The 18575-nt window shown below is 40.9% G+C and overlaps 1 protein-coding gene across 6 annotated transcripts in view; it reads right to left on the reverse strand.

Moving 5' to 3' along the window:
* The window catches only part of LOC140500393 (maestro heat-like repeat family member 5), a 193782-nt gene that overhangs the window by 138294 nt on the left and 36913 nt on the right, over positions 1-18575 (reverse strand). For all 6 annotated transcript variants that reach the window (XM_072602917.1, XM_072602916.1, XM_072602918.1 and 3 more), the window contains exons 10-16: positions 16461-16580; positions 15047-15193; positions 7895-8017; positions 6256-6335; positions 5596-5731; positions 4236-4331; positions 1691-1795 (exon numbers count right to left, since the gene is read on the reverse strand). In XM_072602917.1, the coding sequence (XP_072459018.1) occupies positions 1691-1795; positions 4236-4331; positions 5596-5731; positions 6256-6335; positions 7895-8017; positions 15047-15193; positions 16461-16580 (807 nt within the window). The remainder of the gene's footprint in view (positions 1-1690; positions 1796-4235; positions 4332-5595; positions 5732-6255; positions 6336-7894; positions 8018-15046; positions 15194-16460; positions 16581-18575) is intronic.

Consider the following 18575-nt stretch of genomic DNA (forward strand, 5'->3'; position numbering starts at 1 on the left):
TGACTGAAAGGTCATTGCAAGTTTCTCCTATGTTTGATGATTATCATATTGGAAAGAAAGGAGGGTATTTGCTTGGGTAGAAAGAGCAAAATGCAGTTTTGAAAAAAGCTCTCCTCTAACAAAGTGTCTCCCACGTAGGTATTAGAATCAGAAAAAGATCCTTGAGAAAAGCAAACCCAGACATAACTTTGTTTAATGATTCTGATTATGAATGTTCAAGTCATTTTAATTCAATGAGCAATTTTTAAACACTTTCATATATGGTAGATGCTGGGTATAGAAAGATAAAATAGATAGCCTCTTTCCCCAAGGAATTTACATTGTACTGTGGGGGCTGGGTGAGAACTTGCATTTTAAAGGATGTAAATAGTATATGTTTACATACATAATATATAGCTGTATGTCTATTTATGTCTATATGACATGTATTATACATGCATGAATGTATATAGTGAACCCAATAATTTTAGGGAGTGAGGTAACATACTAGCAATTGAGGGATAAAATAGGGAGATTTAAAGTGTGGGCTATGGTGTAAAGTACAAAAAGAAGGGTGTCCTCTAGATAAAGGGCAGGCATCAATGGATGAAAATCTGTAGGATTTTGATGAAATAATAAGATAAGAGTGCCATTGGAGCTATCTCTATGTTCAAATCTATCTTTGGGTTTAACGAATATAAAGCCAATACTGAGAGCACTGATACTTATATTGGGTTTTTCACAAGGTAGTGTTGTGTAACCTTTCTCCAAGATTGTATACAAAGGCAGAGCAGGAAATGGTTGCCCCTCCCAAGACAGAAGCCAAGTCAAAGTTCCTGAAGGGTGAGAAGGCAGTGATGAAGGATGTCCATAGCCTCCAATAGATGCAAATAAAAATATCTCCCAGTGTCTGGCAATCCAAGGCACTTTAGCTTTAAAAACAGTCCAAGTATCCTCAGAAAAGTCCCCTGAGGATAACAGATTTGATCACCATGCTATCATCAAGTTTCCTTCGACAACTGACTCTGTTGTGAAGAAGTTCAAACACCCATCCCCCTGGTTAATCTTTATGAATGTTAAGGTCAACAAACATCAGATCAAGCAGGCTGTAAAGGAATGGTATGAAATCAGTTTGATCAAAGTCAGCACCGTGATCTGGCCAGATGGAGAGGAAGCCCTAAGGCTTTGGATATTGTGAACTCCAAACTTTCCAGCTAGCCTGCTCTATAGACAATGTGAGAGAGAGAGAGAGAGAGAGAGAGAGAGAGAGAGAGAGAGAGAGAGAGAGAGAGAGAGAGAGAGAGAGAGAGAGAGAGGTGGGGGGGAGGGGGGCAAAAGTATGGCATAGTGGGAAGAACAATAAATTTAGAGTTAGAGGACCTGAAGCTGGAAGCCTGCTTCTGCTGCCAGTGCCTCCTTCCACGGCTCCCTCCAAGCATGGTATCAGGTAATGGTGCTAATGAAGCTATGACGCTTATGAATCAACTTAGTAAGCATGAAATCTCTTTTTTTAGCAATAATTATGGGCAGACGCATCCTCTCCTTCAAATGTCCTGACAATAGAAGGAGATTAGGACTGCCTTATTTTCTAGGGTTTCTTTTAGACTACAATCTATAATGTGGAAGAGCTCACTTACATATCACCATGAGCAGTAGGGAGGGATGCAGTAAGGTGGGGTTGGGGGAGGAGTCAGGTGATGGTGGTACTCACATCCAGGAAGGTTTTCTGGGCCACAAACTTAAGGATACTGATACAGCTCCTAACTGCTCGCTTCCGCTCATGATCTTTCTCTGCAATCATCCAGGTGCGCATTTCCTGGGGGAGAACAAAGGAGCAGATAGCACAGACCCCTTGGGACCAATGGTACATCTATAAAGGGATACTAGCATCTACTCTACTACACTACAGGTTTTTTAAGGGTAATTCCAGGACTTTTCCCACCATTAAACTCACATGCGTTTGGATCCATGTGAAAGAACAAAATTTAGATATGTGATGTACCAGCACAAACTATGGGCTGCAGCTGGGTTTTACACAAACTGTACCTGGAAGAAAAAATGTACCCAACATGGGGATAATGTGGTGGAAAGTTCTATATGTACAGGTATAAAGGATTTTATTATTCCCAATTCTGTTTTATCCATGTCCTCAGTCTTAGGAATTGGAGCAGGCTTTGAGACCCCAGAGATCAAAACAAGACACAAGAGCGTCACTCGAAAGATCAGGTGATTGAGACTGTAAGAGTTTTATCATATTTAAGGAAAGGAGTGATCCCTTTTGCTTAGAGGAGTCAAGGAAACCTTCCTGGCAGAGGTCAGACTAAGTGCTAGGCCTTGAAAGATGGGTAGTATGCATCTAGGTAAATGGAGAAGAAGAGAAATCCTTTGACATATTTCATCACTGAGAACTGAGAATCACTTGTGCACTGGGGGATGTTGAATCCTAGGTTGGATTCTGAAGGGAGTACCCTTCCCTCTTGTGTGTGCTGAGCCTGGCCCTCATGAGGACAGTGGTGGTAAAACTGCTAGAGATGGTCCATAAAGCCAAAGTTCTTCAAGCTTAGATCTTCTTGTCCGTACCGACTTCCTTCTCAGTTTTATCTTTTCATTCATTATAGCAACAAACCCAACACTATATTTAATTAGGAGTTGATAAATAGTCTTATGTAAATGAGAATAATAACTATGAGGAATAAAATTGTTTATTCTGATTCTGATGATGGCAATGAAGATGATGAGAATGATAGTAATGGTGAATGACGTCATGGTAATGGTAAATATTGTGACAATGATGCTGATGAAGCTGATGGGAATGCAACGAATGATCGTGATCCTGGTGGTGGTGATGGGATTACAATGGTAAGAGTGATGGGAATAGTGATGGTGATGATGCTGATGGAAATACAGTGTTGTGGTGGTGATACTGATGATGGTGATGGGAATGCAGGGATGGCAATGATGATACTGATGGTGGTGATGGGAATAGAATGGGAATGTTTGTGATTCTGTTGGTGATGGGACTGGCAATGATAGTGAGGTTGCTGATGGTGACAGTGATGATTTAGGTAATGATTTTGATTAGAGGCTGGTATTAATGATGAGAATTACGATGATAATTGATGAGTATTTGTTGATAGGGCTGATGGTGGTGATAATTTATAATTTCTTGTGCACCCTCATAATGTTAATTTCCTCATACTTATACCTCCCACATAATTTTCTTAGTCCCTATTTTTTTGGTCTTTGTGTAGAATTTGGCCCCCACTCCTTCTGGATATTTTCATCTCATACTGGAACTATGCTTTGCCAGCATCTCTTTCATCTCCCTGATACTTCCCTTCCTTTCTTCTTCTCTTAAAAATAGACTTCCCACAGACTATGGATCTCAGCCCTCTTCTCTGTCTCCTTTGTACTTTGTAACCCTTTTCTGCTAAAGGTGATAGCTTCAGTGATCATCTTTATGTACATGACTACCAAAGGCATGTTTGCAATCAGGACCTCAATCCTAAATTCCATACCCATGTTGGATTTTGTGCTAGAAATTTATATCTTCATTTGCCACTGGCACATCAACTTGCTAAGTATGAAACACAAAAAATCCCTTTACTGCTTAAACTCGATCTTCTTCCTGACCTTAAGACCTGAGTTAATGTTCAGGTTCTGCCAATGTAACTATGGTCACACTAAGTCATTTTCCCTATCCAGGTTTTAGTTTCCTTCTCTGAACATGAGCGATTGCACTAGATGGAATGTTAGAGCCCCTCCAGCACAGCATACACACTTGCATTCTGTATTTTAGGATCTTTCTAGTTCTGACATTCTATGTTCTAAAATGTTTTTAGTACTCATATTCTATGTTCTAAGGTTCCTGTTAAAGCTACATTTTTGTGTTCTATATTTTAAGTTTATTTTGCCTTTTGCTCAATATGTTTGTCATTTACACAGTTCCTTTCAGCTCTGATACTCCCTGGTACGTTCTAAAGGACTTTTAAAAAGCTACAATATCTACATCCTAACTTTACATCCTACTCAAAATACAACAGTAATAGAACCTAGAATAACTTTGTGTTCTGATCGTCAGTCACACCCTCATCCCACAAAAGAATGAAAAAAGTTTATTAAGCATTTAATATGTGCCAAGGGCAGGTGATACAGTACTTAAAAGGTCAAGATACAGTCTCCGACCCTCATGGGTTCAGTGGATGGTATTCCATATAAACCCATTTCCCTCTGCCTCCCACCAAAACCTGGGTTACCTCTAGCATAAAATGAAGATCGTCTGGATTGTGATTTTCTGAGATTAAGCTCTGAAGAAGTCTATCTAAGGTGCACATAGTGTCCATGTAGAGTACCTGGAAGGGAAGACACACGAATCAAAGAGGTAAGGGAGTGCTCAGTTGTACAAAACTTAGCCTTGATCAGGGTCTCAGTTGGTCAAGGACTGAGGGGTCAGGGTTGACTTGAGCCAAATACAGGCATACCCCTTGGTTTTGCTGCTTTATGTTTTGGCCATATATTTATGATCTAGTGTCTCCCATTTGTACATTCCTCTTTCTCGTCTTTCACACTTAGGGGCCATTTTCAGAATATCCAAGGAGGGCAGTTAGAAGTGGTCATTGCTTAGGTTTCTTTTTGGTCTGATATTGTGTAACTTGTGCTTCACATTACAGGTTCAGTGATAGCTTTGTTTGTGAGAACACATGAAGAGTCCTTCCCTCTTTCTTAGGGTGTTTTTGTTCCAAAAGAGTTTGGACTCTGATGAAGGTGAAGGCAAGCCTTCTAATGCTGGATAGTTGGCCAGTTTCCTCTTTGGAAGCACAGGACTAAACCCAACAACACGTGAAAGTGTTTCACCTATGAATCATCTGGGGAATTTTTATACCATTTTTTTTACTCTTTAGAGCAGTTTCAGACTTGTTCATTCATAAGTTCTTTAAAAATACAAATTTATCTCAAAGTTTTAACTTCTTTTCTATCTTATCTGCTCAAAAGACAAGGCTTAGCAGAACTCTGCATGTATTTTATATAATTTGTGAGGTAAGAGTTTGGGGGCCCATAAACATATAAAAGAAAGAGACCTTTCCCCTTTCCCTCTTTGCACCAATGCTCTTATTGTCTGACTGAGCACTCAATGGGCATCAAGTCAGCCCACAACAGTTCTCATTGGGTATAATACCAAGAGCGACAGCACTAATGAAGGACAATGCCCATGATCTTTTCCCTCTCTATATCCTTTCCTGGTTTAATACAGGAAGGTAGTGCTGGGAAGCAGTCTGAAAATGAAGAATATCCAATGGTGGTTTGAAAAGGCTAGACTAGCAACAAGACATTACTGTTGCTTAGCAGCATGCCCTCACCACCTTGTAGCTAACTGTGGGTACGGTTCCAGATGGGGCCTAGGTGTATCTCCCAATGGACCAATCTCAATGTGGCTCATTTGCCAAAATTGATGTGGTTTGTTTACTTTCCTTATATCTTGCCTTACCACCCTCTGGTCATCAGTGAAGACATGCCCAAGGGAAGGTTTAGGAAGAGGGAAGAGCAGATTCAGTATAGATAGAAGGCTGTCAACAGAAAGAACACCCATCAGTAATGGAGAACAGCTGGTGGGATCACCTGTATGTTAGGAGGGTCTGCTAGTAGACAGGTGTGCCTCTCCAGAAACTCTAACAGGGGCAGTTTATACACACTTTGGCAGCAAGTGAAGAGGATCTTGGATTTCTTTTCATAGTTCAATGGTGGCCTCAGTTTGCTATGAGATTATCAAAAAACAACAAAAGAATGTGAGCACAATTTGAGCTACAATAATTTTTTTTTTTACAAATTTGGACTAAGAATCTGAGAGCTTTGTGCTGTAGCCCTGAGCACATCAAAGGATGTCTTTTACCATACTATCATACCAACAACCATCAAAAGAAGAGTCAAAAGGGTTGGGGGAAACATAAAAATTTCAAAAGGAACAAAATTCAGTTAAAAACTTGGAACACAAACAAAACAATCAATAGAGGTTGCTAACATTAGAAGGGAGAATGAGTTATTGGCCAGGGACCTGCTAAAGGCCACCCCTGGCCTCTCACTTGCACCTCTCCAATGCATCACTCCTCCCCTCTATGTAATGTGTTATTCTTATCTCTATTGATATCCAATCACAATACTAGCCTTCCTGCCCCATGAGTCTGAGAAATATGCCTTTGCTAAACTTTGCACACAGTTTGGTGATCCCTGACCATATTTGTTTCACTGGGAATCACTCTGAGAAGGATTGAAAGAGCTTACCAAAGTCCTGTGAGGGCGCACATGACCTGCTGTCGAGTTGTAGTACAGAGTGTGTCCTGGGGTTCCTTATTCATCAGCACCTGCAATTCCCCAAAACGTAGGATTAATCATAGGGCTAAGATCTGTAGGTCCCCTGTACACTAGTGAGCCAAGTCCTCACTTAGCCTCAAACACATATTTCCTCTCTCATTCCTTCTTCCCACCCCCATCCCAGCCAAGGTGGAGACTGCCCCTCCTTCCTCAAAACCTCCCAAGAGAGTTCTGAACATTCCCTGTTTTTGAGCAGGGTTTTGTCCTGGACAGGTGGGCATGTCTATTCCCCACTGATGTTCTCCATTCTCAAGGTCAGTTCCTACCAAATGATCCTCAGAGCGATCCCCTGTGAAATAAATATGCCCTGGGATCCTCAAACTGAAAAAGCCAAAGCTCAGTTAGGTAGAGGATAGGAAAGATTGGAGAATTCAAATTCATGTGTCACAGACATTTAGGAAGTACCTACAGTGTGCTAAGTAGCTAAGGCATAGTTCCTGTCCTCGTGACTGTCAGGAATCAGGATATAGGATCATAGATACTGGAACAGACCTTCAAAACCATCTCCTTCAACCTCCCATTTTACAGATGAGGAGATTGAGACATCCTAGGGAAAATTCTTGTTTAGGTATGAGACCCTTTGCAAAGAGGTTCCAAAGCTTCCCTCTTAGCAGCCTAGCTATTATTGGGTCATCACTAGGGGCAAGACACTGTTTCAGGAAAGGAAAGTGGTCCAGGTCTGAGAGTGGTGCTGAGTCTGGGAGGAGTAATGGGGAAAATGTGTGTGTATGTAGTATATATGCATGTCAGGTCCCAGGCTATTTGTACTATACCTAGAAGGATATTAAAAATCAGAGAGTGAGAAACAGCCTCAGAGGGCATCTGGTCAAACCTATACCTGTAAAAGGAATCCCTTCTATAACATTTTTGTTAAGTGGTCCTTTAGAAATTTCAGTTGACTGGTTGATTGGGCATCTAACCTCTGATGAAAGCTTCCAGTGATGGAATGATTACTGTCTTTGTCAAAGATATTTTCCTTAATATATTAGGACTTCTAGGACAAGGCATTCAGTTGGTTACCCAGAAATGTCTTTTGATTCCATTTATGCTTCCCAGTGTTAACTGGACCTTTGAGTTACACTTTGTAGGACTGGGTGAATACTGAGTTTGGGAACCATGGTTGTCTAGGTAGGATAAATAGACATTAGTAGAAAAACAAAATAGTGGGGGTGGCAGCCTATGTCAGGAGTGCTAGTGTATGTTCAGAAAGACCAGGTTTTCACAATTCTCAATCCTATTGAAAGCTAGCCCCCTGGGAAAGATGCAAATACCATAGGTTAGCGGTAAGGGTGATAGACTTGCAGTCAGAGAACTTAGGTTTACATTTCAGCTGTCCTGCTTAGGACACAGCTTTGTCATTTAAGACAAGAAGGGGTTGAACTCAATGTGTTCTATGGTTTCTTCCAATTCTAAATACTCTGATCCTTGGTCACTGCACACATTTATATAAGTTCAGGGGGCCAATCCCTTCCCCACTCCAGGGAACCTGTGTCCTAGTTTTCCCAGTCCCATGTTGATCTTCCATCTTTCTCCATACCCTTTCACTTACCAGTAGGCTGTCGATGAGCTCAGTCACCTGAGTGAACTCATAACTGTGGGCCCCATCATTCCTGCTGATGGCCCCCACCAACAATTGGGTGGCCTCTAGGAAGCTTTGTTTGAGGTTGTCATCCTGGTAACCCCAAGAAAAGGAGACATGGAACATTAGGTCAGAGAGTGAGTGAATATGAATAGGTATCCATTTGCTCCCTCTCAGAGCCATGCTTAATGTGTGTCAGGACAAGGGGTAGTGTCTCTGGGAGACTTGGAGTCCCAGGGACTCTTTGCACCCTAGGACATTTTTATTTGGTAGGAGGGTGTCTCAAGACAGATCAAGCCTAAGTGGTTGGCCTGGGCCCTCTATAACTTGTATCCAAATTTGTTTTTCTGCAGATGAGCTTTGGAAGGGATCTTAACCTCTACTCATCTCCATTATATTGTTGCACTATGTTCACACAGGAACTCAAAGATAGGCCACTTCCCTCCCTTTTCTCTATCCCGGTTTCTTTTACTGATACTAATCCCAGGAATGCTTAGACTCTAGCATTCTCCACAGTTTGCCAAAATTTCATCTCTCTGTCCCTTCCTAGAAACCATCTTCCTCTCCAGAGCAACTAGTCCACTCAATATCTCCTAATGTATACCATCTTCACCACCAGATTGTTCCATTCAAAATCTTCCACCAGCTTCATTTTCAAGCAAGACTGATTGAGTTACTCTGTCTCTACCATGAACCCTCTTCTGTTGCTAGACTGATTCTGTTATTGTCCCCTCCAAATACACCCTTTTCCAGTCCAAGTGTACTGCTCACTGGTGCTCAACGATCCTTTCTCTTTTCCAGTCAGATTGTTCTATTTACTGTCCCTGAATATGCACCTTCCTATCAAGCCAGAATGATTTGGTCTGCTCATTGTTCCTTCTATGGATCTCTATAGCCAGATAGGTCAATTTTTTTTTTCAACTTTCACCATACCCACCAGCCAGAATGATCCACTCATTGTTCTCCAACATGTAATTTCATCACCACTCAGATTGTTCCACCCACTTTTCCCCAACAGTCACACAACTCTTCAGCTTGACTGGTCTACTTATCTCCCAAAATACACCTTACTTCATAGCCAGTTGGGTACCTTCATGGTATCCCCTTACCTCTTCTCTCACCACAGAATTACACTCACTGTTCCCCAACAATGTATCTTCCTGTCTAGTTGGACTTATCTAGTCTCTGTACAGCAACCATACATCCTTCTACCTATCCGGTCAATCAAATGTTATATATTCAGTGCTAAACCTGTAACAAGACTAGGAATAAAATAAAAGGTAAAAGAATGCCTATCTTCCCTCTCCCCTACAAAAACCTCACATTCTAAACAGGGAAACATCATGAAAATAAGTGGGATCAAGTAAGATAAATACAAAATAGATGAAGGAATCTCTAAAGGATAATAGCTGGAGTGCAGAAGGGGGACTAGGAAAAGTCAGATGGATTCAGTTACTCATCAATGTCCTATAAGAGAATGTATTCTCTTCTCTATTCAGACTTGTCCTTTGTTCTAGTGGCCTTTTTTAAAAAATAAGCTTTAACTCCTAAATCATCTCATAGATGCAAGATACTCCTAATTATAAAGTATCAGATAAAAGCCCCAAGTGAGTGTTAATGTTTCCTCCACCTATTGCAAATGGCACTAACATGCCTTAAAGTCTGGAGGTTGGCTCTAGAAAACTGAAATGAAGAAAAAAAATTCAGGCCAATAATGCATTTAATAACTATACTTTTTGTTTGCCATTTGCTCAGTTTGGACTATCTCCTGAGCCTTGAGAAGTTTCTTATCCAAACTTCCAAGGGGCTGTCACTGTATAGATTATGCCCATCTGTGCAAAGCATTGGGTTCTTGGACTCTGGGAAATTTATGGACAAGAAGTGTCACAGACTCCAACTGATACCCCCAAAACAGTTCAATATATTTACAAAGTTAGCCAAGGGGTGAATCAGGCCTTCTCACCTTCCTTTTCTCCCTCCTTCCCTTTTTTGAATTAATTCTAATTCTTAAAGATCCCAAAGCACAGATTTGAGAGCAGAAGTCACAGATAATACCTTGTTTCCCCACCAATCATTGCCTTAGAATCCCTGGGAAGTGATAAAACTAGTGAAACATCACGAACCCTCATCAGAGAAGAGACATATTGCAGGTAAATATGGGGAGCCCTTTCTTGCTACTGCTTCTCACCAACTGATCTAAGGATGCTGACACTGTGTGACACAGATAGTGGATATGGGACTTGATTTACAGCCTCACAGTGAGATGCAAACTTCCCAGAAATGCCTAGGAAAATTGTAGTACCTCATATCAAAATTGTAGTACCTTGCGTCAAAGGTCTTTGTGGTCTCAGCTGGCTTTAAAAAATAGCCTTTAATAAATCTCATGAGGATACCTATGTTTTGTTCCAGGGCACAATTTCATAGTTTTTGTGTTCTGGCAAATGGATGATCCAGATAACCATCCATTTAGGAGACATATGCTATTTCGTGGTGAGGCAAAGGCAGGAGAGATTGATTGCCTCTCCAAAATCCAAAGCTTAAGTCCTCTGGACCTACAACATCAAATCATTGGTTCCTTTATGTGAACCTTCCTCTCTAGATAAATTGGCCCACTCACTAACTCTTCTCTACAGGCACCTCCTTTCTAGCCACATTATCCTATTCACTTACCCAGAAATATGCACTCTTCTTCAACATGTTCCATTCACTGTCCAATATCTTTAACCTCCTTATTCAATCAGGCTCATCTATACATTGTGTCCCGCTGTGTACCTTTTGTTTACTCTGGGCTGAGCTATTCATTGTCCTGCAATAATGCACTGCCCTATCTAGACAGCACAATATACTCACTTTCTCCTAACTCTCAATAGTCCTTTTCAGTCAGACTGGCTTTTCCTCTAACAAATAGCCTCTTCTTTAGCCAAATCGATCCCCTCACTCTCCCCAAATATACACTCCGCTCCAGAGCTAAGCTGGTCCGCTCAGTTTCCCCCAAATTAAATTCATCTTCTCCAATCACAAATATCCACTCATTGGGCCCCAGCTTTGATATTCTTCTCTTGCCAGACAAGTCCACTTGCTGCGTTCCAAGATGCACCCTCCTCTTCAGACAGTGTTCCTGTTGTTACCTCACATGTCCTTTCTTCAGCCAAATTAGTCTTCCTCACTGTCTTGCTAAAGTAAATGCTCCTCTTCAGTTGGACTGGTCTACTCATTGTTTTCTAATGCATATCTTTCTTTCTTTTTCCTTAACAATACATCTCCTGTTACAGTAGTCCATTTACTGTCCCTAACACATACCATCCTTCCAATAGACTAGTACACTCACTCATTGTCCTTTGAATGAATTTTCCTTTGATTCACTATTTGTCCCAGATATGTACTCTTTTCCTGAATGATTCTCTCACTCTCCATCCAAATGTGTCCATCTTTCCAGTAAGGCATGTCTACTCACTGTTATCTAACATGTACCCCAATCCTTCCCCCCCAGCCCTTCTTAACTAGTCTCCTACTAATCAGTACCCAACTCTGATTACCTTGATCCACTTACCGTGCTCGTATTTAGCCAAATGGACCTATTTACTATTGCCAAATAAAGACATTGTAGCTAGACCACCTCCCAACTTGAATCCTCTTCTTCTGAAGACAATTTGGTTTAGTCATCTCCTTCCAAAATGCATTATTGCTTCATTTAACAAGTTGAGTTTGAAATGCTTATAGGGCATGCAGGAAGAGAAATTCAGCAGTAGTTGATGATACTACGAATCCTAGCCTAGAATTCAGGAGATGGATTAGATCAGGAGTAGATATAGAGGTATGGGTATTGTCTACAAAGAGCTGACACTTGAAACTATGGGAGCTGATGAAATCTCCAAGAGAGATAAGTAGAGAATGGAAGGGAGGCTAGTAGCAGTAAGTGCTGAAAAATATCACATTAATAGGGAAAGTGATGGATGCTCATCCAACCAAGGGACTTTGAAAAGGATACAGACAAGGAAGATGAGAAGTGAGACAACAACTGCATAGAGAAAGGGGAAAAGCTTATGAGCATATCAAAAGTTGCAGAGAGGTCAAGGCAGTTGAAGACTGAGAACTTAAGAGGTCATTGTGAAACTTGGAGAGAACAATATCAGTCAAGTGGTGGAGTTCAAGGACAGTAAGAGGTTGAGAAGTGAGGGGGTCATGAAGATGGAAAGCAAACACATACAACACTTTCTGGTCGTTTGGCTGTGCGAGGGAGGAGACATACACAATAAGAGCATGAGGAGATGACAGAGTCAAGTGAGGCTTTTTCAGGTTGGGGTAGACCAGGGCATGTTTGTAGCTAGGAAAAGAACCAGTAGAAAGACAAGAGATTGATTATGAGAGAAAGAGGGGCAATATTCAATGAGGCACACTCTTAGAAGAAATGGGAGGGAAAGGGATTAAAGAATAAAGATTGAGAGGTTGCCTCAAAAACAAAAAGGATTACCTGTCAAGTATAGGAGTAAAGGAGATACATCTGGGTAAAGATATAGATAGATTTTGAGGTGTACAATAGGAAGCAGCAAGGGAGTTCATGAAGGACGGGCTCCATTTCCTTGGAAAAGGAGACAGTGACATCTATGGGGAATGGGGTAGGAGAGAACACTTGGTGGTGTGATAGGCTTGAGGAAAGAAGAGTAAGAGAACTCAGCTAAGATTAAATAATATGGATTTGAAATAGATGCAGTTAGAACAGTGGGGTTGCTTCCTCCAGAGGTATTTGGGATTATGGAGAAGGCAGATGGTAGAGGTGACCCAGGTTTGAGGGTTGGCAAGGGATGAATTGCAGTTAAGACTGAAGACAAGAGAGTTCAAGTGTGCAGAACAACGCTTTTGGTAAAAGGATGGTCCATGATATGAATAGGGCAGTAGAGAAGCAAGGATGGTCTTGGACAGGGGTGGGGAATCTATGGCCATGAGGCTACATGTGGCCCTCTAGGTCCTCAAGTGCAACCCTTTGACTGAAGCCAAAATTCATAGTACAAGATTTGTTTCTATTTGTTCTGTGATGTTTAGATTCAGTCAAAGGGGTATAGGTGAGGATCTAGAGGTCCACATGTGGCCTTGAGGCCACAGATTCCCCACCCCTAGTCTGGGAGAAGAGGGAGAAATGGGGGGGGGGGTTGAGGCTACATTGAGGAGATAAAATAGGTTTAGGCATTTAGGAGGCAGAAGAGGAAGAACTAGAAGGGTAGGATATCATAGAAGGATGCTAGAATCATAGATCTAGAGTTTGAAGGGACCCCAAAGATCATCGAGTTCAATTCCTCATTTTATAGATGAACTATAAAGAACAATCAAGACCCTGGAGAAAGTAAGGAAAACAACAATCATTGAATAAAAGCACCAATTACATACCAGATACTGTGTTAAGTGTAAATATGTTCTCATTTATCTTCACAACCACTCTTCAAGGTAGGTGATATTATTAGCTTCATTTTACAGATAAGAAAGCTGAAGCATACAGAACCTTTGATTTGCTGAAGGTTATACAGCTCATAAGTATCTGAGGCTAGATTTGAAATCAGGTCTTCTTGACTCAGTGCCTAGCTTGCTAAACCTCCCAAATCCTGAAAACTTTTCTTTACCCCAATGGAATCTCATTTCTCTCTCTTCTCCTAGTTCATTCATTGTGTAATCTAACTGCTTCTAACACTCTAACACTGACTCCCAATTAAGGGAGACTGACTAGGGAATTTTATCTAGTTGAGTATCATGGAAATGACATGGATAAGAGATGTTGGTGAGTTCAAAGGTATGATCTACCCTATGAAAGGCTGAAGTAAGGCAAAACTTCAGGTGGTGGGAATGGAACAGGTTGATAAACTGGAAGGCCAAGGGGAGGCCAAGTATGAAAGGTGGGTTTGGAGGGACATACTATGCTCTAAGTACTGACCTCCTAAAGAAAGGAGGGAGAGTGACATGGAGGCCAGCAGATCACTATGAAGATATAGATAGATGGTGTTAACCTCAAAGAAACAGAGGTGATTAAGTGACGATAGCAGTGGAAAAGGGAGTATATATCAACTCTTCCTCATGGTCCAGTGGATCAGAGGACACAAGAGAAGAAGAAACCAGTTTTAGAGAAGTTGGTCAGGTATGTGCATTGCCCTCTGGAGAGTGTCAAAATAGAATGTGAAGAGATGGAAAATGAAAGAAAGTTTGCCAACAGTCACGTTCTACAGCTCACATGGAAAGGGAGGCTTGAGGATATAAGGGGATGAGAAGTAGTAGGATTGACTTGAATTAGACAAGAGTATGAAGAAATGGCACCATGGGAAGGGAATATTTCCCTCAGCCAGAGAAGGACTGAATCACTGAGATTAAGAGAGGAAGAAGTATGAATTTATTAGTCATAGGTACCAGTTGTTTGGGGCCTTTACCTTTCTGGGTCTTATGATGTTTAAGGTGCAATGTTCCTTCTCTGAATGCTGTGAAGTTGTGGGAGGTGGCAGCAGAAAGTTCAGCTTTGTGGTCCATGCCCCCAGAGACTGGAATATTCTCTCTCTCTCTCTCTCTCTCTCTCTCTCTCTCTCTCTCTCTCTCTCTCTCTCTCTCTCTCTCTATCTATCTATCTATCTATCTCTCATCACCAACTCATTAGTAATATCCCAAGATGGAGGAGTATGAAACCACCACAGAAAATATCTCTCATGATAATAATTTTACCCACGTGGGTGCTGCCCTTCATTAATACATACCACAGCCCCTCCACAACTTGTAAATGGCTTCATAAGCACCTAGACTAAACAGAAAATGAGGCTTTTTCCACTTAGCTAAGCAGGCCTTTAGCAAACTAAAAGCAATTTGTCATCAGGCCTATACTCAAAAGACTTTATTTGCCATCTTCGTAAGGCCTAAAAGAGCTGGTTCTGTTGGTTTAGTCTTTGAGAAGGCAGAGTTCCCTCCAGTCTTTTCATTCTACAATGAGATGAGAGGTTTTATAATTTTGAGATTCTATGTCTCCATTATCCTATGATTCTAATATTTTACGTATAATGATAAGATTCTATGTCTCTGTGCTTTGGAATTTGAGATTCTAAGAGAGTCTGTGATCTTAATTTCTGGTTCTGTAAGAGCAAGCAATATTTTTCATACCCAGCAGCTGTTGCGGAAGAGGAAGACCATTCTTGAAGAGATGTTGTCCACCCAAGGAAGGATATTCTGTTTGGCCTTAACTGCCATCTGCCCATAGGACAGAAGAATGGTACTGCTGGCCCACTTCCACTTTAGATCCCCTTCCTCCTAGGGAGATAGGAGAAGGAAAGAACAATTAAATAGAGCCTTCAACATTGACTTCGTCAACAGGTATCACTGTTTTTGTACAGTGAAGCCCTGATAACCAGGTATCATAGGATCACGGATTTAGAACCAGGAAGAGGGACCTTAAGAAGTTAGTGAGTATAATTCCATCATTTTACAGATTAGGAAAGTGAGATCAGGAGAAGTTGAACTTCTTCCCCAGTATCATGGATATTAATAGGCAGAGCTGAGATTTGAACCCAGATCTTCTGACTCCAAATTCAGCACTTTTCCTTGGACAATATGGCTCACCAGTAAGGAACTTAGGTACAGTTCCTAAATTCTTCCAGGACAGGGAAAGAGGGGGAGCCCAAAAGGCCCATGCTGGAGCCCTTGTTTTCCCAAATTTATAAAATGGGTAGACTTTGAAAGTTTTCTCTCTTTTGGGTGAGTTCTAGGCTTGGGGAAGCTTATGTCATGGGTACAATCAGTACATGGTAGTCCGAATCCAAGCCCTTCTTGCCTGGCTGGCCATCCCTCAGCAAATCTCATTCATTGATCCACTTATTGCCTGACTGATTTAACAAATATTTATTGAGCATCTCCTAAATCTAGGGCCCTGAGCTCCGTGTTTGGGGAGATATACAATGCTTTCATACAGCTTAATCAATCAAGGAAGAGAAGACTTGACTTAGTGACATGTATTTACATACACAAACACTCCTTTCCTTTCTAATTTCTTCCAGGTTTTAGATTTCTCTTTGTGGCATTGGTATTATCCCTCTTCCTGTGCCCCACCCTGCCTGTTTATTCCATGCAATAATTTCTTTGTCTTTATAATCTCTTCTGGTTTCCAATTCTTTCCTCTACTGCTTGGAATCCCTACTGCTCATCCTCTGGTCCTTTCCACTTATCCCCACTTTTCTGTGCTGTTCCAGGGAGCAGTGACTGTCATAGGTCCTTGCATGACAAATGGCAGGTAACTAATTTGAGGAGAGTATTCCTGCTTGGAACGGGGAGGTGAGCATTGCAGGGAATCCTGAAGGAGAGATTTTGTGATATGAGAGATCCCAGGCTTTAGAGATCAAAGGGACTTAGGAGAAGAGCTAATACAAATCCCCTATTTTCCAGTTAGGCTCAGACAGGGAGAGATGGATGCTGAACATTAGGCAGGTTATGCATCATGGATTCCTTATTGTTCAATGTCCCTAGGAAAGAGGAAAGGGAGAAGTAGGGGCAGAATTCCTTTGTGGCCCCAAAGTGCAAATACCTTCATGCTAAGCTCGCCAAGAGTATGCTTTAAAGGTCCCTTCCGGCCAAACTGTTCCAGGACTGCCCAAGCATCATCCAGATGTCGTGCTGCTGTTAACCCTATGGTGATGGCAATTCCCTACAAGGGGAGAAGAGAAGCAGGGATGTTGGTAAATGGAGGGTTTCCAGGACAAGGCAGATTGGTCCAAGGTTCATGGAATCTTAGAGAAAAGGCCTACTCCACTGGGAAACTGAGCCCCAGAGAAGGCAGGGGACATCATTTCCGCTAGGTAACAAGTGAGTCACTGGGTAAATCAATCATACTCATATAGTACTTTTCATTTTACAATGTGCTTTCTCCTCACAAAAGCCCTGTGAGACAGGTTGCATAAATGTTTTTCTTTTTTAAGGATCATTGATTTAGAGATGGAAGGGCTCTTAGAAGCAACCTAGTCCAATCCCTCACTTGTACAGATGAGGAAACTGAGACCCAGGGAGGTGAAGTGAGGTGGCTAGGTAGAGTAGTAGTTAGAATGCTGTTTCTGGAGTCAGGAAGACCTGAGTTCAAATCTGGTTTTAGACAATTACTAACTGTGTGACCCTGAGTAAATCATTTAACCTTCATCTGCTTCAGTTTCCTCAATTATAAAATTTGGATAATAATAGCACCTACTTCCTAGGGCTGATGTGAGGAAAACACTTAGAGCAGTGCCTAGCATTGTAAGCACAGAGGAAGTGCTTACTTAATAAACGCTTGTCTCTTTCAACACCCTTCCCCTTCCTCTTTATAATTCTATACATGAAGAAATTAGGGCTCTGAATGGTGAATGATCTTCCCATAGTGATGTGGTGAAAAAAGGGCCAGGATATGACTTCACGTATTTTGAGTCCAAGTCTAGGATTCTTTCTACCATAACATATCATACTACAAGAAACTCAAGACTTTACTGATAGTGGAATCTTAGGCCTCAATGACTAGGTGGTTATCATGAGAAGGGGAATTTTATAAGGCAACAAAGGGTCAAATGTGAAACTCCTGCAAGAAATAGCAAATTGTTCATAATATAGTTATAGTTTCATGTGCAATCTTTTTTTAAAAAGTTAATTAATTCTTAGTATTCAACATTCACTTTTATAATATTTTGAGTTCCAATTCTGCTCCCTTCCTGCCCTCCTCCCAAAGAAGGTGCATGCAATCTGATATAGGCTATACGTGTACAACCATATTAAACATGTTTCCACATTAGTCATCTCATGAAAGAAGAATAAAAACAAAAGAAAAAAGCCATGAGAGAGAAAAAAAACAAAAAAGAGAAAATAATATGCTTCAATCTTCCTTCAGATTTCATAGTTCTTTCTCTGGATTTGGTTAGCTTTTTCCATCATGAGTCTTTTGGAGCTGTCTTGGATCATTCCATTGCTGAGAATAGTATATATAGTTTCACATAAAGGGGGATACTATAAGCACATTAGGAGAAGGAATAATGTACCTGTCAGGTATATGGAGAAGAATTTATGACCAAAAAAGAGATAGAGAACATTATGAAATGCAAAATGAATAATTTTGATTATGCTATATTAAAAAGGCTTTGTACAAACAAAGCCAATGCAACCAAGATTAGAAGGGAAGATGAAAGCTGGGAAACAATTTTTGTAGCAAGTGTCTCTGATAAAGACCTCGTTTCTAAAATATACAGAGAACTGAATCAAATTTATAAGAATACAAGTCATTCCCAATTGATAAATGATCAAAGTATATGAATAGGCAGTTTTCAGATGAAAAAATTAAAGTTATCTATAGTCATATGAAGAAATGCTCTAAATCACTATTGATTAGAGAAATATAAACTAAAACAGCTGTGAGGTACCACAACATACCTATCAGACTGGCTAACATGACAAAATAGAAAATGATAAATGTTGGAGATAATAAGGGAAAATTGGAACACTAATGCATTTTTGGTGGAGTTGTGAACTGATCTAACCATTTAGGAGAACAATTAGGAACTGCCAAAGGGCTATAAAACTGTGCATATCCTTTAATCCAACAATAGAACTGTACTAGGGCTGTATCCCTAAGAGATCATAAAAAAGGAAAAGGAATAAATTGTGGTATATGAATGCAATGGAAAAT

Source organism: Notamacropus eugenii, chromosome 4, assembly GCF_028372415.1.
Source record: "Notamacropus eugenii isolate mMacEug1 chromosome 4, mMacEug1.pri_v2, whole genome shotgun sequence".
Lineage (NCBI taxonomy): Eukaryota > Metazoa > Chordata > Mammalia > Diprotodontia > Macropodidae > Notamacropus > Notamacropus eugenii.